The sequence below is a fragment of the Macaca nemestrina genome, chromosome 3, assembly GCF_043159975.1.
Source record: "Macaca nemestrina isolate mMacNem1 chromosome 3, mMacNem.hap1, whole genome shotgun sequence".
NCBI classification, from domain to species: Eukaryota; Metazoa; Chordata; class Mammalia; order Primates; family Cercopithecidae; genus Macaca; species Macaca nemestrina.
In genome coordinates, this window is record NC_092127.1 from 21,082,666 (window position 1) to 21,107,076 (window position 24,411).

Genomic DNA, 24,411 nt, shown 5'->3' on the forward strand with positions numbered 1-24,411 from the left:
CCAGGCCTAGAAGGACCCTGCAAATTAGAGACAGAAGCTGCCTAAAGTGAGAAAGGGAAAAGCAGATGCATCAAGGAAGGGAACAGCCCTGCAGAAGAGAGATGTTCCATGGTCCAGACACAGAAAGTGGAAGGCTGGAGAAGTGGCTCTGAGCTTCCCGTGGCTCTGAGCTTCCGTGGCTCTGAGCTTCCGTGGCTCTGAGCTTCCCGTGGCTCTGAGCTTCCAGTGAATTGACAGTTTGAGAGTTCTTAAAAATCAACCTATATGAAAAACAGAGTTTTGGTTTACTTCTCTTTAAAGTTGTGCTGTTAGCACAAAGAATGCTTCATGGTTTTCTTTTGGGAAAAGGGGAAAGACCACTAATAGAATGACTATGTTGCAGGAGCTGGACTGCAAGGGAGGAAACAGGATTTTGTACTTAGTATTTGAGAGTTCCTCTCAGTGCCCAGGAGGAATTCCATAACATCTACACATGCCAGACCCATGCGGGAAAGCCCAGTAGTGAAAGAAAGTAAAACTTCGCATCCTTTCTTCCTTCCCTTGTGCCACTAGCATGGACTTTATTTATTTAAACCAAGAGGCGTGTTGGGCCCTGGCACCCCCAAATCAACTGTATCTTGGTTACCAATACATCGGGCAACACACCCTTTTCTGGTGATGACCTTGGGAAGCTGCTTCTGCAAAACTCTTAAACTACATCCTAAATGTGGAGTGTCCACCCCTCTGTAAACATGTTCTGTTCTTAACATCAAAGGAAGACTTCATTGGTTATCAGATTGACATAGTTTTAGGCAGGGTTTTACATGACTTCTTTTCTAGCAGCCTAGCTAGGAGGGTAGTTTCCAAGTCGTTACCACTTGTTAACATTTGTTGCCTGTGCCCAACTGGAAATACTGTAACTGCTTATGAAAAGATATTTTATAAAGCTTGGATTCAACCAACTGAAGGGAAAAAAATCATTCCTTAAATGGAGATTACAAAAATGCTTTTCTTTTCTGCCTCACAAAAGTTTTATAGATTTGCTTTCACATTTGTCTTTACTAGGAATTGTTTGTTGTGAGAAGTATGAGGTAGGAGTCCAACTGGATACTTTTTCACCTCTGCTGAAGAATCAATTCTTTCTCCAGTGATTTGCAAGTTTCTGTAAGTATTCAGTATCTCTGTGGCCTCTACTCTGATTTCACATCAATTTCTCTAGCCTCATACCAGGACCATACTGCCCTAATTACTATCCCTTTAAAACGTCTTGTTATCTCATAGGACAAATCCCACTCCTTCCTAACACTACCTTATTTTCCTTCCTCAGGTGTATCCTAGCTATTCTTAGCCATTGTTTTTCCTCCATACAACTTTTCGAATTATTTTGCTAAATTCTACGTCAAACAAACAATTAAAAACCAGGAACCTGTGCTTGCTTTGGCAGCACATATATACTAAAATTGGGATGATACAGAGAAGCTGAGCATGGCCTCTGCACAAGGATGACACGCAAATTCGTGAAGCGTTCCATATTTTTAAATGTGGCTCATATACACCATGGGATACTATGCAGTCATAAAAAAGAATGAGTTCATGTCCTTTGCAGGGACATGGATGAAGCCGGAAACCATCATTCTTAGCAAACTAACACAGGAACAGTAAACCAAACACCGCATGTTCTTACTTATAAGTGGGAGTTGAACAATGAGAACACATGGACACAGGGAGGGGAACATGACACACCTGGGGCTTGTCGGGGGGTGGGGGACAAGGGGAGGGAGAGCATTAGGACAAACACCTAATGCATGCAGGGCTTAAAACCTAGATGACGGGTTGATAGGCGCAGCAAACCACCATGGCACATGTATACCTATGTAACAGACCAGCATGTTCTGCACGTGTATCCCAGAATTTAAAGTAAAAACAAAACAAAACAAAACAAAAATACCCAGGAAGCTGTTGGAATTGTAGCCAGATTTACATTAAATACAGATTAATCAGGGAGTCATGACTTTATAGTCTGTCGGTCTGCAAGCATGGCACATGTCTCCATTTATTTGGGCCTTTTAAAATGTCTTTTAATAAAGTTTTATAATTTTCTCTAAAAAAAAGGAAGGAAAAAGGAAGAGAAGAAATGCTATATGGAACCATTTCTGACTTGAGAGGCTGACCAATGAAACGGATGCCATTCAGCCTGGCAATGCAAATTCTGGACTCAACAAATGGAAAATTAGTCAGTTTTTCTGAATTTCTATAAAACTTGCTAGATTTCCCAAGCAATTTCCTACACAGCAGTGTTTTTGTTTTTGTTTTTTTTTTTTTAATCTTTTTTCTACCTGTCTTGGCTTTCCCACTAGATTTTAGGCTCTATCAGGTTCCTGCTCACATCTCTCAGAACCCATCACAAGATTATAGTCACATGGCAGTTGTTCAACAAATATCTATTTAATCCCAAAGGTAACCATGGTAATCAGCCTACTAATCTGTTCTTTTTAATTTTTAAGGATTGCTACATGAAGCCACATGTAAATGAAATTGAAGGACCAAAGCAAACACAGAGAATGAGACTTCCAGATGTCAGACCTTTGTAAAAACAGGAGGAAAGTAGGCAGTGGTGGCTCCATCAGGTCGGCAGAGATATGAAGTTGGACTGTGAACCTGCAAAAGCAGAGACACATGGATCAAATTCTAAATATATAAATCGCCTAAAAGATGGGCTGAAGAAACCTTTCATTATGGGGATCGCCCCACTTGAATGAAACGAGTGAATGAAAGTATCGCCATACATCATTTTACTTGTCTACTCTTACAGTACAGACGTTGTTCCACTTCCTCATCTCACATCTGTTACTCTTCTCTGTTCAAAAGGATATTCAAGGTAAAATTTCCCTGGGTCCTTGGGGATCCATGAGTTTTTAAATGCTATTACCAAATGGATTTCTGTGTGTGGGACTTCCACACGGGTCTTTTTAAAACTTCTTGTAGACATTGTATTTTACTTTTAAATACAGTTTGGATTCAATGCATAAAAGCCATTGGCTGTCGGCAGTGGAGGGTTAAATTATCAAACATCTACCTATCCTTATTTAACTTGTACTCTTTTTTGACATAGGGATTATGGGAAAGGAGAGAAAAGAAATTTTTTTTATTGATGTGCAAAAAACAAAGGTGCTAAAATACCTATTGAATGACATTCATCTCTGGAGAAACATTATAAGGATTTCAGAGTAGTGAATGGAAAATATTTCTTTGTGAACTATCACTTATTTTTCAATAATCTGGATTTATTCACGTATGGAAGCTGTTGTTAGCTTCTTAACCCAAGATGATGGTGATCTGGCATCGTGTGTCTAAATATGCCACGGGACATCATGAAGAATTTTGGCAGAGCTGTAGAGATGCTAGGATGGTAATGGAGCTTATTCATTACCCCTGGAAGACTTTACTGGCCTGTGATTCAAGAGGTTTCACTTTTCACTGTCTTTTTATGTCCCAAGAATTTGTGAACACTCTTGTAGTATTAATTATAGTATTATATTTTAGTATAATTATATTATACTAAATTAATATAAATAAATATAATTATATTATAGTATAATTAATTATAGTATTAATATTTCCTCTATGCCAGGGACTGTTCCAAGTGTCATATGAAGATAAACTCACTCGATCTTCAGGACAAACTTGTGAGATACACAGCGTTATCATCTTCATTTTACAGATGAAAACACTAGGCTTGAAGGGTTACATTATTTGCTTAAGGTTCCTCTGTTAGGAAGTGGTAGAACTGGGATTCAAACCCAGGCAGTCTGGTTCCAGAGCACTACTTGACGTCACATTGCCTGCAGTAAGAAAGTGAAGGAGTTTCTCTGGGCGCTTCATTCTCCCAACTATAAACATGGGGTAAACTACCTTCCATTCCATGTCTTCACAGAATTTAATCCATTTAAAAATACACTCTTTACATTACTATGGTATTTACATATCTAGATGTGTATGTATCTATTTCCTAGGCTTCTGTCTTACATGTAAATATATTCTGTCACATTCACCCCATTTCGGAATGGGGTGGGTGACATTTTTTTCCTGTCATGAAATGCCTAGCACAGTACTAAGCACTCAATAAATATTTATCAATATTTAAACATCAAATATCAATAAATGTCCATTGATTTAATCAAATATTTATATAAATTCCACTCTGGTTAAGGGGTTTAAAGGAAATATGTACTATATATGCTATCTCTGAGTGACTGATACTGGTTGATTCAAGTTTATGGACCCAAATGTCTTCTCTCTACTGTTTGTATTTTCCACGTATCGATAGAACATATTGGCCTCTATAGTGGCTGAAACACCCCTGAGCATTCAATAGGTAAAAAAGGCTGAAGGAGGACATGGTGATACTTGTAAGACATACTCATTACTTAGGAATGAGTTTACATTTCTAGACTGTGGGAGAAAACCTTTCTGTGAGTGCTGTCTTTGAACAAACTCATTAAATCATGATTTAGAGACATCCAGATGTAATTTTTTTAACTTTTTTTTTAAAGTTCATATTGTTTGTGTTTGCAAAGTAAACTCATTACAATTACTTTCCAGTAGTTTATATTAGTGTTCTTTGAGGGCTATAGCAGTCTTACAATAAAATAAAAGCAAGATCAAAAAGCATGGTGAAGTCAAGGAATTTGAGTTGTTTTTTCTCATTTGTTTAGCTTTTAGGAGTGGGAAAGCTTTTTGTTGGTATGCAGACTTGTCTTTTAATTTGTAATGAGCTAATAAATTTGGCTAAATGAAAGAGCATATACATGTGAGGGAATAATCAAATAGTTACAGCTAAAACAGATACCATTTTATCAGGTTATTAGCTGTTAGAGAAAGAAGTTCCCAATGGAAATGCAAATGTTGATTAATTGGTGGTGTGGCTTTGGTTAAAGGTATTTTTAGTGAACTGAAAGGAGAAACCCTACCTACAATTTTCTTTGCTCTGAATTTTGTGTCCACTCAGAAAATATTTCAAGAGAGTATACTAGTTAGAATCAAAGTCATATTCTTAAAATCCACAAGTTTGCCGATGAGTTCGACCCCTTATGGGCTCTGGCTCAAGGCATACTTACCTGTTGCACAGGGACAGATAATGGTTGAATCACAGCTGTGGTCACCCCTGTCTTTGGAGATGATGATCCTATTGTCAAGGAAACAGAAGTTGTTTTCTTTTGAGCTCTGGAAAATAGGAAGGTGAGTGTTTAGTCAGATTTTTTGTTTTGTTTTGTTTTGCTTTTTTAGCAGAAATAATTCCTTGAAACATTTGAACAGAAAAGCTAGGTTTCTTTTTGCATACTCAACCCACTTCAACTGTAATTGCTTCCACAATGGGAATGCATAACCAACAGCTAGAATAGCTGCGGTCAGTATATGCATGTACCTTATAGAATGTACCTTATAGATATTTAGCAAAATCAATACATGAGTAAAAGAAAAGTAGCTTGATGTAACTGAGACACTGCTGAAGATGCTAACATATTAAACTTGAAAATCCTAAGAGAAAATACTTGGAAAAAAATCCAATCTTTATTAATAAGCAGAGATTTGAAATGTTTAGGGTTAGGGTCCTATATTTAACTCAAAGTTTTGGTTGTCCATTTTAAGTCTAGCAGCTGTTCTTTGTTCTGGTTTCTAATTTTGTTGCGGGTATCTTGGAATTTTTGTGTTCTCTTAGTGCATATAAGTTAGTGAGGTATTCACAGAAGATTAAGAAGAGTTGGTTTCTAGGCCTAGCTTTGCCAAGTAGCTGGCGGTGAAATCTGAAGCAAGCCATGTAACTTCACTAAACTTGAGCTCCTTATCAAAAATCAGGGGTGGTCAAATAATCTTACAAGGTCCTTTTAGCATCACTGATTATTTGATGCTGAATGGATATAATTTTTATGTACATACTAGCAGATAAAAGAAATTTATTAGAACAGACTCAATATTTATGGAGTTTTCCATAATACAAATTTCTGGTAGATTTTATTTTTGCCAAATAATTAAGATAGTAACATTTTAATAATTGGTATGTCTTTGTAGGAATAACTAAGTTTTGTGAATTTCAGATACAAGATCTAAATAAAAACAGATTGTATCCAAAGGAAAACCTACTTCTGGCCTAATTAGATATTTTCCAACTTGCATAAATAAACTGGTCCTCACATTTTAGTAATGATTTAACTGATTTTCTCTTAACGTGACTTCTCTTTCCATACATTTAGACTAAGTTAGATCGCTGTCTTTGAAACTAACATTGCATACGGTAAAATTCTGGCATATCAATGACGAAATGCAAACTTCAAAGTTCAAATTTACAAGTTAAAAATTGTGTTGGGGCTGGACATGGTGGCTTGTGCCTATAATCCCTCCCAACAGTTCGGGAGACTGAGGCAGGAGGATCGCTTGAGTCCAAGAGTTCCAGATGAGCCTGGACAACATAGTGAGACCCCGTCTCTACCAAAAAATAAAAAAAGATTAGTCAGGTATGGTGGTGTATGCCTATAATCCCAGTTCCTTGGGAGGCTAAAGTGGGAGGACCACTTGAGCCTGGGAGGTCAAAGCTTCAGTGAGCCATGTCGCACCACTGTACTTCAACCTGGGTGACAGAGTGAGACCCTGTCTCAAAAAAAAAAAAAAAAAAAAAAAATTGTGTCCCAACCTCAGTATTTGGTCTCTGATTAACATCAGTTGATTTTTTTCTTCAAAGCACAGCAAGCATGGTTTCATACCCCAACCATTCTGTTGCCATTCTTTGTTTCCAGATAATAGACGGAATTGTAGGCACTTACTGTGGCATAGCTCCAGCTTTTGATTTGAAAGCTAAACTTTCACTGTCGGAATCTGTTGAACTGGCACCTGGGAAAGTATTAAAGATAATGGTAAAGTTAAGATATCAGTGTTATCTATAATAATTGCAAAGAATTATATTTCCCTTAAATAAAACAACATACAAAGTCTTTTTCACCGAAACACACAATAAAATAGAGTGATTCAGGCTCAGACCATTTTTTATTTGTACTGTTTCTTCAGAAACTCATTTTTAAAAAGTACTACTATAAATAGCTTTCTTCAAAGCAATATACTTTTAATGGCATATTTATTATTAGTTTCATTTTTATCACCGTGGTCATCACAACCGTACTTTTAAATGGCTATAAACTATGAAATAAAGATGTGTGTGTGTCCGTGTGAAGAATACCCATGCTTTTAAACTGTAACCTTCTCCAGAGATTGCAGGGTAAGGACTGATAATGTCTTTATTACTCATTAATCAGAGATGCTTTCTGGCTCCTGGGTAAAACTGAGTATGACAGCGGTTCTGTTCTTGAATAAGAGGGCCTTTCATTTTGGATCATGCCTTCCCAAATTCATTTGCATTATTACTGTTCTTAAATAAAGGGTCAACTTACTAGATTTTTAGTCAAAAGGTAAACTGCAGTCAGATTTTGATGTTTGCATATTTCATGTCAAGAGATTTTAGGCAACAGACTTAAAAAATTGCAATGGTTCGAAGTATATTCTTAATGTTTCCAAGATACATATAACTTGGGTCATTTATATTCTTTTATATAATAATACATGCTTATAGGAAAATAACCATAGAGCACAGAATCGTGCAGCCTAATAGTAAAGATCAGTGGGTACCTTCCTAAATGCCATTCCCAAATACCACATTAAGTCTGATGTGTATTATTCCTGATAAGTCTTTTTTTTTTTTTTTTTTTTTTGAGACAGAATCTTGCTCTGTCACCCAGGCTGGAGTGCAGTGGCACAATCTTGGCTCACTGCAACCTCTGCCTCCTGGGTTCAAGCAATTCTCCTGCCTTCTGAGTGGCTGGGATTACAGGTATGTGCCACCATGCCCTGCTAATTTTCGTATTTTTTTTTTTAGTAGGGATGGGGTTTCACCATGTTGGCCAGCCTGGTCTCGAACTCCTGACCTCAAGTGATCTGCCCACCTTGGCCTCCCAAAGGGCTGCGATTACAGGTGTGAGCCACCGCACATGACCCAGATAAGTTTAATACAGCATATCAACATATTTACATTTATGTACATATTAATACAAATGGATTCACATGACATGTTCACTTGGCATTCGGCCACTTTTGCCTATCAGTGGATTTAGAATACATACGTTCACTGTGTTCTCTTGTACAGCTGCCTGGTATTCCTTCCAGTGACTCTACTGTGATATGTTTGCCAGTCTTTTATTGACATTGAAAACAGCCATGTTTAGGTAACTCTGCTGGAATGTTTGCTGTCCCTGCCTACTTATTTCTGTGTCTACCATCCAGCGTAGGCTTTCTTCGCCTGGGGCCTGGACTACCATAAACCATTCTTGTCTTCCCATCTCCTTCTCAAATTCATCGTTGCCCTCCCTGTGTCAGATAGATTTTCCTAGAGCACACCGTCCCTGTTAAAAATGAGATGACTAGGGTCTCTACTCAGTAACATAAAAAACCCAAAATTTGTCATTTAATGACCCTCATGATTTCCAACTTCATTTTCTACCTCTATTTGCCAGAACTTCTTGGACTTTCAAGTTATGTAACCCTAATTCAGAGAGCTGAGTCCACCTGCACACCTATGGTGTGCACTCCATAAGGGGGATATGCAGTGAAGACACACACACACATACCACCACACACCACACCCCCCCACACACATCACATCCATACTCATCCTGTCACACACACACACACTCGACATCCATACTCACCCCACCACACACACACACACCCCACCACACACCACACCCTCCCACACATCACATCCATACTCACCCCACTCCACACACACACACACATACACATATCCCACCACACACCACACCCCCCCACACACCACATCCATACTCACTCTGCCACACACACACACACACCCCACCACACACCACACACACCCGACATCCATACTCACCCCACCACATACACACACACCACCACACACCACACACACCCGACATCCATACTCACCCCACCACACACACACACCCTACCACACACCACACCCCCCCACACATCACATCCATACTCACCCCACTCCACACACACACACACCCACCCCACACACCACATCCACACTCACCCCGCCACACACACACACCCCACCACACACCACAACTCCCACACACCACATCCATTGTCACCCCACCACACACACACACCCCACCACACACCACACCCCCTCAAACACACACCACATTCATACCCCACCACACACACACACCCCACATACCACATCCATACTCACCCTACTACATACCCCCCACACACCACATCCATACTCACCCCACTACACACACATACACACACCTCCCACATACCACATCCATACTCACGTCACCACACACACACCCCACCACACACCACACACATCCATACTCACCCCACCACACACACACACCCCACATACCACATCCATACTCACCCCACCACACACCACACACACCCCCCACATACCACATCCATACTCACCTCACCAAACACACACCCCACCACACACCACACACATCCATACTCACCCCACCACACACACACACCCCACCACACACCACACACATCCATACTCACCCCACCACACACACACACCCCACCACACACCACACACATCCATACTCACCCCACCACACACACACACCCCACCACACACCACACACATCCATACTCACTCCACCACACACACACACCCCACCACACACACCCCCCACACACATCCATACTCACCCCACCACACACACACACCCCACCACACACATCCATACTCACCCCACCACACACACACACCCCACCACACACCACACCCCCCACACACATCCATACTCACCCCATCACACATACACACCCCACCACACACCACACACCCCCCACACACATCCATACTCACCCCACCACACACACATACACCCCACCACACACCACACACATCCATACTCACCCCACCACACACACACCCCCCACACACATCCATACTCACCCCACCACACACACACACCCCACCACACACCACACACCCCCCACACACATCCATACTCACCCCACCACACACACATACACCCCACCACATACACACTCCACACATCACACCCATGATCACCCTACCACACACCACACACACATACACCCCACACACATCCATACTCACCCCACCACACACACTCCACACACCACACCCATACTCACCCCACCACACACCAAACACACACACACCCCACACACATCCATACTCACCCCACCACACACGTACACACCACACACATCCATACTCACCCCACCACACACATCTATACTCACCCCACCCCACACACACACACCCCCCACACACATCCATACTCACCCCACCCCACCACACACACACACACCCCCCACCACACACTACACATCCCCCATACACATCCATACCCCACCACACACACATACACCCCACCACACACACACCCCACACACTACACCCATACTCACCCATCCACACACCACACACACACCCCCCACACACATCCATACTCACCCTACCACACATACACCACACATCCATACTCACCCCACCACACACACACACACCCCACACACATCCATACTCATCTCACCACACACACACACCGCCGACCATACACACACACCCCACCACACACACTGCAAACACACCACATCCATACTAATCCCACGCACCCACACCACACACATGCACCACATAACCACACTCACCACATACCATACCTATGCTACACACACCCACACCACACACACACCATACCCACACCACACACACCCTGCCACACACATGCACATACACACACCACACACACACACCTCACCACACATACACACCACACCACACACACACACCACAACCACACTCACACTACACACACCACACACGCACACCATACTCCCCCACACAATACCCACACCCACCACATACACCACACACACACACACACACACACCCCTGCCCTTGTGAGGACACAGAAGAGAAATAAGTACATGATACGTTGGTGAGTGAAGCAGGAAAATCATCAAGCAGGGGAGGGGCATGGGCCGTGATGGACTTCCTGGGGGGTTGCAATTTTAAGGATGGTGGCAAGGAAGGCTCCCCCAGGACCCAGAGAAGGTGGGGACTCTCTCTCCCTGCTTGTTTTCCATGCCTGTCCCTTAGTCATAGTTTTCACTCCCTAGGAAACTCCTATACGTCTTTTCCTGATACGCTATCTTCCGCGGTCCGCCCGGGCACTGTTCTGTGCTCTTTCTCTGAACTCCCAGCGTTCTTGTTTACAGCACTCATGTCACCTAGAATATCATACCTGCTAGAAAATGCTGAGTTCCCTGAGGATGGACGCTGGGTTAGGAAGGGAACTACCGATTTTTGAGTATGTCCTGTGTGCCTGGCGTCTGTGGGGCATTTTACCTCATTTAATCATCATCATAATGAACCTCACTAAGAAGCGAGTTATGTCCAATTTATAGATAAGGAAACCAAGGAACCAAGAGGTGAAGTAATTGGCAGAAGGTCACACAACTAGAAAGCAGTGGTGACAGGCACTCCTGTGGTTGAGCCTCGTGGTCTGTGACCTTCCCCCCACACCACGTGACCTTCATGAGGTGGGCACATGTGGGTTCCTCAGAGGGCCTAGCTTCATGCCTTGCCCACACACACCTTCCAGGCTTCTGCTGGCATGAAGAGATAGAACTGGGAAGTGGTAACGCTTGTCTGGGGACAAGGCACAGATCGTGAAGGAGAGAAGAGCAGCAGGCTGGGGGCAGTAACGGGAGGCAAATCTGGAAACACAGGCAGGACCTGGACGCTGGGGCTGACCTGTTTGAACCTGGTCGTGTAGGCACCGCGAGTGGAGACTGGGAAAAGTCAGTGTTCAGGATTAACTGGCGGAGTAGGGACACAAAGGGAGCAAACAACAAACCATCAAAAACAAGTTACGGGCAAGAAGAAAGTTTTCTCTGTGGTGAGGAGGTGCGGGGAGCTGAGAATCCCTGAGGAAAAGCCAGGGAAGGCGATCAGAAGGTCGGGGGTAACCAGAGAGACCATTTTATTGGAATTATAAAAGCATTTAGGAGAAGGGGAGGGGTGGCAAAAATCATATGGAAGTTATCACAGACACTCTCAAGGTAGCCAAAAATTGTGGAGAGTAAACAGTTACTTTTCACCAGATTCAAAATGTTTCAACCATTTAAAAAAAAAAAATTCCTTCTGATGACCTGTCTTTAGAAAGCCATTCTTGCTACTTTTTTCCAGCTGATTTTCAAAGGAAGAAGGGGCCAGAAAGGCTGGTGACCCCTGAAATAAGCACACATTTGCTAACTTTTGCACACCTGTCCAACCCTTGTGAAATCTGAAAGTCACTTTTTGTCTCAGGTGTCAGAGCAGTTCTTGCAAACGGAGGCAGATCAAATCTCCCTCTCTGCGCCAGCCAGTTCCCTGCCTTCCCCTCAGGGCGGTTCTCCCTCCTCTCCCACTCTGTTCCCACTTTAGTCATCTGCTTTGCACCTGCTGGTCAGGGGAAAACAAACAAACAAACAAAAAATCTTCCTCCGTATTTATTAACCGTCACTTTCAGTTTTGGATGTAGGCTCCAATCTGAAAGAGTTACATGTTCTAGTCCTTGTAGTTACTATCATCTGTTCACCTAACATTGACCTGCCTAAACCTTAGCTTTTCCTATTCTGCCTCCCACACGGAGTGAAGGAATCACACGCCAACGATCATGCTCTGGGCTTTGGCCAGTGGAAGTGTCACAAAAATGAGTCTCCTGTCTTGAATTTAAAAGGTGCTCCCTTTTCATTTTAAAAACTTAGCTGACTGGGTGCGGTGGCTCACGCCTGTAATCCCAGCACTTTGGGAGGCTGAGGCGGGCAGATCACAAGGTCAGGAGATTGAGACCATCCTGGCTAACATGGTGAAACCCCATCTCTACTAAAAATACAAAAAAATTAGCCAGGTGTGGTGGCGGGCGCCTGTAGTCCCAGCTACTCGGGAGGCTGAGACAGGAGAATGACATGAACCCGGGAGGAGGAGGTTGCAGTGAGCAGAGATCCAGCCATTGCCCTCCAGCCTGGGCGACATAGGGAGACTCTGTCTCAAAAACAAACAAACAAACAAACAAAAGCTACCCAATGTAATACTTTCTGGTGGGAAAAGACCCAGGAAATACATGGAAGCAAAAATGAGAGGAAAAAAATCATTTGGAATACCACCACCTAGAAACTATTGGAATACGTTCTTCCAAAGTTTATCTCTGTGGACACAGACAATGCTATGTATACTGTTCCATTATTGCTTTTTCTCCCACTTAGTTCTTGTAAAATGCCTTTACATGTCAGTAAATAGGCACTTCATGATTGTCTAATGGTTGCTTCAAATTCATGTGTATGGATTTACCATAATTTTATCATTCCAATGTTATTGGATATATCATTTCCATGTTTTTACACCTCCCCAGAGATACGTATAAAATTACAATATATCAAAATGTCCATTTCCTCATACTTATGAAAACGCTATGTTGTAATTATTTTTATTTTTTGTCTATCTGATATCTTCCTCGAAAAAATATATTTCTGAGTAGAAATAAACTAGATGTGAATCAACACATAGCTTCAACTTCAAGAAGGATGTCTTCACAGAGATGGATATCAACCATTAAAAATACATATTATATATATAATTAATATATATAAGTAAAATATATAAAATATAAAAATAAAATAAACATAATATGTTTATATATTGTATAGATATGTTTTAAATCTCTAACTGACTTTACTGAACTGAGTCATGGAGTTTATCCTTTTATGCATATTTTGCCTTTCAAGATTTGAGGAATAAATACATCCTTTCTCTCATTTCTATTATTTGCTTCTTTTCCTCTCTTTTAAATCAGTTGCTATAATTACCAACACAGCAAGAATCATTCACAGATCAGAATAACTGAAGCAATGTCAGTGACACATAACTTTATAAATGATGAACGACTACAAAGGAATTAAAATGCTTTTAAAGAACATTTAATGACATGGAAAGGTGTCTGTGACAGAGTAGTTTAAATTGAAAAAAAAACAACAGAGTTCAAAAGAGTAGATACAGCAAAATTTAAGTACTCATATGTAGGAAAAAAATTGGAAAGATAAAAATATTAAGAGTGACTTTCATAAGGCAGTGGGATTAGATATGCTTTTTTATTTTTTTGAGACAGTGTCTCACTTCATCACCCAGGCTAAAGTGCAGTGGTGCCATCCCAGCTACTTCTCCCTTGACCTGCTGGGCTCAAGTGACCCTCCCACCTCAGCCTTCCAAGTAGCTGGGACTACAGGTGTGCACCATCATGCCTGGCAAATTTTTTTTTTTTTAAATTTTGTAGAGATGGGGGTCTCACTACATTGCTCTGGCTGGTCTTGAACTCCTGGACTAAATGATTTTTCTGCCTCAGCCTCCCAAAGTGCTGGGATTATAGGCATGAGCCACCATGCCTGGCCTAGACATGACTTTTATATCTTCTTTTTATCCATACATTTTAGCTTTTTAAAAATAAAAATACGGTATTTATAAATAATAATGGCCTATGCTGTGTGCTAGGTACCACCCCAGTGGATTAACTCATTCAACCTTTACAACAATTTAATTTTCTCCAGATGAAGAAACCAAAGCATAGAGCCATCATAAAATATCATGAAAAGTTATTTTCAAATAGATAACATGAAGAATGGCCAAAGCTGTGCTTAAACTTGTTTAGCTTTTCTCCAAAAGTTTTCAAAACCCAGTGAATGGAATCTATGCCTAGAGAGGCATGGCAGTGGTCCTGGCACCAAAGGCTTTACCCTATGTGGTTACCAGAAACAATTCCACATTTCACATCACAACACACTTCACAATGTCACTTCAAAGGGGTACACATTTTATCTGATTATTTGTAGCACTGAGAACCTGTGTCAAACAGGACCTGCCAATCTGTGTCACGCTGGTTCCCTTCCCCACCTTTTTAATGCTGCCCTGCCCTCCTCTCCTCCTGACCCCAATCCTCTTTATCCACAAGGTCCAGCTTAATCCAGCTTCCTTCATCCCACATTTCAGGGCCACCATCCTGCCCTCTTTGGAGCTCATAAAGCTATTCATTTTACAGTCTGTATAATTCATTTTACAATCACAGGGGGAGGCAGTGGTGGAAAATTGAGATGTCTGTATTTATTTTACATGTTTACATGGATCTTTCCTATTTATATAGGAAATGCTTGAGAAGCTCCCTCTGCCAGCTAGTTCTTGAGGGCACCCTCTCACCATCTAGTACAGATTCCATTTCCTTTCCCCATCTTATTCTCCTCCCTCCTGCATAATCTATTTTTCCCTCTTGCACTATTTTCTTCAGCCTATAAACATATTCTAGTATCTCCTGCCTGAAAACACACACACTGTAAAAACCATCTTTTTTGACCCGATGCTCCATTCCAGATACCAGCCCCTATCTCTGTTGGCGGTTAAGCAAAACTTCTCCAACAAATATCTGTTATTGGCTGCTTCTCTTTCCATATTTCACAAACTTTTCTCAGCCAGTTCCATTTGGTATTTGACCCTGTTCAGATTCCTCAAGCTCCTCTTGCTAAAATCGCTGACAACATCCACTGTTGCTGACCCCAGTGGTTTCCTCCTGGCCCACATCTGATTGGAGCTCTCCGAAGCAGCAGACACAGCTCGCAGCCCCCTCTTCTGGAAACTCTCTTGCCTTCCCTTACACCATTTGCCTGGTTTCTCTCGCACCCTAGGAGCTTTTCCTTCTTATCTTGTTTGCTGGCAACTCCTCTTTCAACAGGCAGAAGTATCCCAGGCTCACACTCAGATCCCTTCCTTGTCTCCATCCCCTCTTTCTCCCTAGCTGATCTGTCTGGAGGTGTGTCCAGTCCTACAGCTTTAGTTGCCATCTATATCCTGATGCTCCCCAAATACTGCATTCTCATCCTGTGCTCTAGACATCTATGGTTATATCTGCAACTACCGGCCTGATACATCCACGTGGCTAAGTAGAGATCTCAAACACAGCATGTTCAGACTGGACACACTGGCTCATGCCTGTAATTCCAGCACTCTGGGAGGCAGAGGTGGGCGGATCACTCGATGTCAGGAGTTTGAGACCAGCCTGGCCACTATGGCAAAACCCCGTATTTCCTAAAAATACAAAAATTAGCCAGGCATGGTGGCTCGTGACTGTAGTCCCAGCTACTCGGGAGGCTGAGGCAAGAGAATCACTTGAACCCAGGAGGCGGAGATTGCAGTGAGCCGAGATCACAGCACTACGCTCCAGCCTGGGCAACAGAGCGAGACTCCATCTCCAAACACACACACACACACACACACACACACAGCATGCTCAAAAGACAGCACTTAATTCCTTCTGTCTCTAATCCTGTTCCTCTCCCGTCTTCCTCATTTCAGAGATTGGCACCATTGTCCTCACAAACGGTACAGCTGAAACCACAGAGTCATCCCTGATTCCTTTCCTCCCCTCGCCTCCACGTGGAACCACCGCAGGGCTTTTGGACCTGCCTCTGAACCCAATTCGAATCTGACTTACTCCCCTCATCTCTGCCATATCCTCCTGAGGCACCGGCAATAGGCTTCTACTGGTATCCCCAATTATAAACCACAGTGTCAGTTAGAAAATATGAATCAGTTTAAACCCTCCATGATTTTCAATTTGATTTAGCCTCGGCCCTGTGTCCCGCGTACCCCGGCTGCGGCCCAAGCCCCTGAGCTACCTCCTCCATCTGATGTTCCAGTCACCCCGGACTTCCTCCTGCCCCTTGGGCACATCTGGCTGTCCTCACCAGGGCCTCTGTATTTGTTCCCTTGGTCTGGAGCACTCTTTCCCCAGCCTTCCCTATTGGCTCCTTCTCAGGCTCCTTTCTGAGACCACATGTCATCTCTTTGGAGTGGCCTTCCTGATCACCGCATCCCATCAGCCACCTTTATTTCTCTCACACCATGTGCCGCTGCTGGAATGCCTTATGAGTTTACTGGGTTACTCTGGCCGTCTTCCGGAGTGTTCGTGCAGTGAGGGCAGAGGCCTGCTTGTTCGCTGCTGTGTGTCTCAAGGGTGAACCACTGCCTCCCTTACAGTCGTCACTCACTATGTTCTTGAGAATGACTGAAAAGTGCTCAACTGTATGCCCTGAAAAATGCCATGCTCAGGTCCGAAATCCTGTTACCAGATGAAGGCGAGGAACTGTAGCTGCCCTAGTGATAATGAGTTTATTTGGATTTCATGCTGTAGGGTAGAGGGCAGATTCAGGAGTCAGACTGCCTAGGTTTGAATCCTTGACTCCCAGGTGTGTGTGTGTGCGCACGTGTGTATATGTGTGATCTTGGTCATTACTTAGCCTCTTAAAACTTCAGTGTCTTCAACTATAAAATAGGCTGATTTTTAGTTTTCACACATGAGTGAGAACATGCAGTGTTTAACTTTCTGTTAAAAAAAGTTAATCTTGGCCGGGTGTGGTGGCTCACGCCTGTAATCCCAGCACACTGGGAGGCTGAGGCAGGCGGATCATGAGGTCAGAAGATTGAGACCGTCCTGGCTACCACAGTGAAACCTCGTCTCTACTAAAAATACAAAAAATTAGCCGGGCGTGGTGGCGGGCGCCTGTAGTGCCAGCTACTTGGGAGACTGAGGCAGGAGAATGGCGTGAATCCAGGAGGGAGAGCTTGCAGTGAACCGAGATCGCGCCACTACACTCCAGCCTGAGTGACAGAGCGAGACTCCATCTCAAAAAAAAAAAAAAGTTAATCTCATAGAAGTAAAAAAGCAGAACAGGGGCTAATAGGGGCTAGAAAGGGGAAGGAGAAGGAGAGGATAGGAAGAGACTGTTAAAGGATACAAAATTACAGCTGAAAGTGTAAGAGGAATACGTTCTAATGTTCCATACTACTACAGGATGACTATAGTAAACAATAATACCTTATATGGTCTTAAATAGCTAGAAGGAGGATATTGAGTGTCTCAACACAAAGAAATGATAAATGTTGAGATGATGGATATGTTAATTACCCTGATCTGATCACTATACGTAATATATATCAAAGCAGAACTACATACCCCATGTACAATTATTATTTGTCAATTTAAAAAAACAAAAAAAATTAAATGGAGTGATTTTTGTAAGGATGAAATGAGGTAATCGCTGTAAAAATGAAGAACAGTACTTGGCTCCTAGGTGACACTAAATGAATGCTAGCCACTGTTCTTAAGCTGTAATCTCTTTTGTATCATTCTAAAACTTGATGCATGAGACAGTGGAATTTAGACAGCTTTTAATTAGTAGGTTGTTAAACTTTCAGAGAAGGCTTTGCTGAGATTTTAATTTCAACAAGAAACCTTTCTACCCTCTGATAGATAGGCTGCCAACGACAGCTGATGTAGTAATAACATGCTTCAGGAAGCAATTCAGTAGGAATATGGGTGAATCGAATTTAGTGCTGGAATAAGTAAAATATAAAAATTTCTTACTTTGAGTCGTAAGTTGAGGCTAGGAATTTATCTGAGGTTCTCTCCCACTTCATATAACTGTTCTTAGGGATAAAAACACTAAAATCTTTTGTTTTTAAAAAATTATTCATATTTCACAAGGCCAAGGAGCCAGTTTTCTAAAGCACTTTATGTTAGGCTTAGCAGACTGAATCTTCACAACTCTTCATTCTTGCCATGTCCAGCTTCCTTAACCTCCCTTCAATTTATCTAAAGTCACCTACGATCTATCTACAGTCAGAGGTACCCAACGGCGTTGGATGTCTCGGTAAGTTCAGCAGTGTCACATGGAAAGCTGTGCACTGGAAGAAATCCACTATCTCTGTTGAAGTCCCGAACATGATACATACGTGGCATATAGAACTAGAGGGATCGGGAGGCTGAGGCAGGAGAATGGCGTAAACCCGGGAGGTGGAGCTTGCAGTGAGCTGAGATCCGGCCACTGCACTCCAGCCTGGGCGACAGAGCTAGACTCCGTCTCAAAAAAAAAAAAGAACTAGAGGGATACTTTTCTTATATTTAGTACCTCATGCAGATGATTTGAAAGGACTGGCAGAAGAAGACTGGCAGTTCAGAGACTTTTATACAGAAGAACGACATTTAAAGTTAAATATCAGTGTGGTGAGAGTTTGAGTCTATCCCAGTTGGACTCTGCAGCTGGTTTCAAGAGGCAGTGAAATATCTCATTTTATAGTACATATATATATATATATATGATTTTATATATATCTTATATATCATGCATTTAACTTTTATAAGTTCTGAAAATGCTTTTGATTTCTCTTATACCACTTATTATAATATTACTTTATCATTTTACATTCCTTTTTTTGTTTGTTTGCTTGTTTTTGAGACTGAGCCTCACTCTATTGCCCAGGCTGGAGTACAGAGGCATGATCTCGGCTCACTGCAGCATCTGTCTCCCAGGTTTAAGTGATTCTCGTACCTCAGCCTCCTGGGTAGCTGGACTACAGGTGCCCGTCGTCATGCCCGGCTAATTTTTGTATTTTTAGTAGAGACGGGGTTTTACCATGTTGGCCAGGCTGGTCTTGATCTCTTCCTTGGCCTCCCAAAGTGCTGGGATTATAGGTGTGAGCCACTGGGCCCGGCTTTTTTTTTTTTTAATGTGTTTATCTGCTGTTAGATTGAGAACTCCTTGATATCAGGGATTGTCTCTTAACCACATTTATACCTGCACTGTGTAGCACTTAGTAGGGCCTTAATAAATTTTGGTTAAATTAAGTTGACAGGCTTTTACTTAAATCTAATGTGATTTCATTTAATAGTTGTAGTATGAAAGCAGCAGAATCCAAAACTTACCATATTTCTAGCAATCTTGCAAGCAAATAAAGAATTTCATTTAAAAGTGCTCTGTTAGAGGACACATCTGATCATCATTAGCAGACAGGATTTTTATGGAAGTTTAAGTTCCCTTCACTGTATTCTAACATGCCTTAAGAAGTTTGCCACCCCTGAATAATACTGCCAATTCATTAGTGAAATTTTAAACATCTTTTTGTCATTCACTTTTCATTCATGCAGCACTTTGAAATACCTATCTGTATGATAGAGTGGTTAGTATGGACCCTGGAGCAAGACTGTCTTGGTTCAAATTCTTGTGTGACTTTGAACAAGTTTCTTCTACCTCTCTGGGCCTCAGTTATAAAAAGGGAACACTAATAATATCTCGTAGGCTACGGCAAAGTGTAAATGATTGTGTGTGTGTGTGCGCGCGCACGCGTGCATTTTGTAAGTGTCATGTAAGTATCGGTTGTTACTACATATAGAATGTTTGTTTTTATTAACAGGACAAGGTCCCTTGAGGCACTTCAAGATGTTTGCTGACATAGATAATGTGGAGGATCCTTTCACTCAAGTAAAGGTACATACTTTAAGTCATCAGTAATAGTTACTTTTTATTTTTAAATTTTTCTCCTTTTTAAGAGATGAGGTCTTGCTCTGTCTTCCAGGCTGGAGGGCAGTGGTGTCATCATAGCTCAATGTAACCTCAACCTCATGGACTCAAGCAATCCTCCCTCCTCACCTCCTCAGCCTCCTGAGTAGCTGGGAGTACAGGTACATGCCACCAGGCCAGGCTAACTTTAAAAAAAGTGTGTGTGTGTGTGTGTGTTTTTGTTTTTGTTTTTTTTGGAAATAGGGTCTCAGTATGTTGCCCAGTCTGGTCTCAAACTCCTGGCCTCAAGCAATCCTCCTGCCTCGGGCTCCCAAAGTGCTGGGATTACAGGCATGAGCCACCTCACCCGGCCCTACTTTTAAAGCTAATTGCTGTGGGTCAGTTCTTGAAGGAGCTATAAATGGTGGCTCACATCTTGCCTTCTTCACCTCTACATAATGAAGATATTGGTGCTATTAAATAGTTAAAAAAAAGTGTACGGACCTCAAGGATTTTAATATTCTTTCTATATTTTAACTATTATTTTGAAAGCAACCAGTTAACAGAGCATTCATCAATTTATGGATTTAGGAACAGTACAAACACTACAGTGCTTAAAACACTTCCAACTATTCTAAATGATTGGTATTGATCAAAACACAATAAAAATGTAAAATATAATACTTTGATATCAAGTTTTTCAACTCCCTGGAGATTGAATCCTGTCAAAGATGAATAGAACAACAGAAATAGCTCATTCTCTGCTTACCCCTCTTTAATACAACATTGATTCTTGAATATTCTCACCTAGTGATTGCAAGTTTATAGTGCATTTAGCAGGAATAATGGGGTCTTAACAAAAGAGGCAAAATTCTAGAATTCAGTAAAAATGAGAACATTTAAAAGTATTCAATCACTTAAAATTCTCATGAATGATTTCCTGAGTCATTTATCGCTTAACTTTGCTTGATATGATATTTCAATTATGTTTCTATGCTTCATTTATTAGAAGAAGACAAAAATAATTTGGATGCCTTACATTTTAAATAATTCAAGTTAATGGAGTGGAAACATTCTACATTAAAAGGAACAAATGTTGACATCAGGGATAGTTGATGGGTGCCTAAATGTCGGAACAGTTCAATTTATAAAGGTTTTCAGGGAAATGGAGTTTGATTTAGAACACCACTGTGCTGTTTGCATTGGAAAGGCACATTTGCATGCCCAAGATACTGGAGTGATTAGACCACTGACACACCTTTATCCCCCATTACAAGGCACCCCTCCTTACCTTCAATGAACACCTCAGCAGATGTTGTGTCTGAGCCGTTGGGATTCGTAGCCAGACAGGTGTAGCGACCTGTGTCGTCCTCAAAGGCCTCTGCTATGATCAGGGTATGGAGGTCCCCACCCTCACAGTGGATTTGAATATCAGGAGTGTTGTGCAGTTCTTTCCCTTCACAGAACCATCTGCAGGCCAAATGGAGGTCAAAGGACAGGAGGGAAAGAAAGGAAATGGTGATGTTTAAAACAATAAAGCAGAAGTGAAGGCTAGTTGCTATGCAAAACTATGTTTGTTTGATTAAAAAAAAATCAGTGTCAGTGTTACTAATGGAAACTCTACAATTTAGACTGTGAAATTAATGACTAGACAATTCCCATAGGTTTTCTTTGTAAAGCATCTTGTACATTTTATCAACCCAAGTGACGCTGTCAAACTCAGAAAGACCGTTTCAGTTATAAAATAAAAGGAACAGAAATTCAGTGTCTTATAAAATGCTTTATAACAAATACCTCCTCCATTTATTACAGTTTTATCTATTAGTCTTATCTAAAGGAAAATAGAAAAGTAATATAAACATTATGCTCAAAATATTTAATATATGAAAGGAAACTTATCATCATGTTAAAAAATCACAGGCAGCAATATTTTTGTTGACCTTAAGACTTCTGATCAGCTGAGCAGTAACAGATTTAATGCCTTCCACATTTCTGATATTTACAAAACTTTCTAGCAGACTGCCTTGGCCTCCCAGATGTGGAGAGATATAGCAGTTGTGCTGTAATTCATTCTTGCTGATCAGCACTTTTCCTATCCCAAACAATCAGGCCCTTCGTGTGGGAAATTTCAGGCTGCCAGACTGTTTGAACACAGGTTCTCTCACTCTCTCTCCCCTCTCCCCCCGGCACCTCAAATTCTCAGTAACATTTGGTTGCCTTTACATTTTACCAAGAAACAAACATACAAACAAAACAAAACAAAACAAAGCCCAAAGCTGCCCTAAAAAGAAACCCAAATGGGATTTATTTTTAAAGAGATGTGTAGAAATCTACCACTTACAACTAAAAGGATTGAATTCTCTGGGAAAATATTGTCCATTTAGCTCTTAATGAGCACTTAGAGATTTTCTCTAAGTCTAGTTTCCTATAAAATTACTTGGATTTCACATCCTTTTGTGAAATATGACATGGAAGACTTTTTTTTCTGTGTTTAGAGTAGGATAATATAGGTTTTTGTCTAATTTAATTTGAAAATAAAGTTAATAAAGCAAATGAGTTTGCTAATATTCTGAGTATCAACCCCAGAAATCATACTCAATATTAAATATGTGATTCTCACCAAAGAAGAGATAAGACCTGGGGAATTAAAGAACATAAAATAATCAGCCAACTGAGCATTCTATGCAATGCAAACCATATTATTTTGGGGGCAATTGAGCAGGGCAGTATTTCTTGATTCTGGGGCACTGCATGGTTTTCTTTGTTGTCATAAAGTCTGGAAGAACTTTCCAGCCCAGAGTCATCCTCCAGTCTCTTTTTTTTTCTGTTATCTTTCCAAAGCCCTAGTCCAGATCCTCACCCATCAGTATTAACTACGGCTTTAGTGTTTTAATTGGTCTCTCCATCACCAGCAGACTATAAATTCTTTCTATATTCTGTCATCAGATTAATGCTCTTGAAGTTTTTCCCTACATAAATCACTCCCTAAACTTCAGATCTGTCATTGTGGGCTTTCATATAACTTGGCCCTATCGTTTTCTTATACTAATCCCCTGTTTCTGTCGAATATTTGCATGGACTTACTGCTCCCTACATAGCCCTCAAATATTACCTGCCTATTTTTCTGTGCCCACATTTTCTTCTCCTTGGAATCATCTCCTTACCTTCTTCATTAATCCCATCTAGGAACTACTCTTCCTTAAGACCAAGCTAAAGTCTTCTTCAACAGATTAAAATAAACTGAATATACACTAACGGAGCTTCTTCTATGTGTGAGGAACTGCATTACCTACTACAGGTAACAAAAAATAATGCCTGCTAAACTCTAAACTAGTTGAGTTTGTCTGTCGGTACTGTGAATTAGAGTGTTTCTAACTTCCATGAAAAAGATATAAACCACCTATTGGGGGAAAATGAAGCATAAAAAAATGCAACAGAGGTTCAATAGGGAGAAGGATTCGTTTCTTTTGGTTAGATGTACTCCATAGGGAAACCTTTGCCAACTACGTAAGTGACTAGTATCTTATCCTCTAACTCAGCAAACTTACAGCCTGCAAGCCTACTGCCTGTTTTTATATGGCCCTTGAGCTAAGAATGGTTTTCATACTTTTAAAGGTTTGAAAAAAATCAAAAGAAGAAGAATATTTTGTGACATAAAGTTCACATTTCAGAGTCCTTAAATAAGGTGGTTTTTTTTTTTTTTTGGTGGTGGGGGGAACATAACCATGCTCATTCATTTACATATTGTCTATGTCTGCTTTTGCATTATAGTGACAGAGTCAAGTAGTAGTTGCAACATACTATATGACCCTCAAAGCCCCAATTATTTAGTATCTGGATCTTTATAGAAAAAGGTTCCCCACTCCTGCTTTTTGCTCCTTAAAGTGTGGTCCTGCAGCCAGCAGCATCAGCATCACCTGGGAACTTGTTAGAAATGCAGTATCTTGACCCTCACCCCGAATCTACTGAATCAGTTCAGGTCCCCTA

General features: G+C 41.3%; 1 protein-coding gene and 1 non-coding gene across 6 annotated transcripts in view; one reads left to right on the plus strand and one right to left on the minus strand.

The window, feature by feature from the left end:
- LOC105466706 (palladin, cytoskeletal associated protein) overlaps nucleotides 1-24,411 on the minus strand; it is a 433,580-nt gene that overhangs the window by 241,194 nt on the left and 167,975 nt on the right. For all 5 annotated transcript variants that reach the window (XM_011715817.2, XM_011715818.2, XM_071092848.1 and 2 more), the window contains exons 3-6: nucleotides 21,716-21,894; nucleotides 6,798-6,864; nucleotides 5,097-5,202; nucleotides 2,563-2,637 (exon numbers count right to left, since the gene is read on the minus strand). In XM_011715817.2, coding sequence (XP_011714119.2) covers nucleotides 2,563-2,637; nucleotides 5,097-5,202; nucleotides 6,798-6,864; nucleotides 21,716-21,894 — 427 coding nt within the window. The remainder of the gene's footprint in view (nucleotides 1-2,562; nucleotides 2,638-5,096; nucleotides 5,203-6,797; nucleotides 6,865-21,715; nucleotides 21,895-24,411) is intronic.
- Nucleotides 1,408-1,516, plus strand: LOC112424034 (U6 spliceosomal RNA). Its single transcript, XR_003014686.1, has one exon. It is a non-coding gene; the product is annotated as a U6 spliceosomal RNA (small nuclear RNA).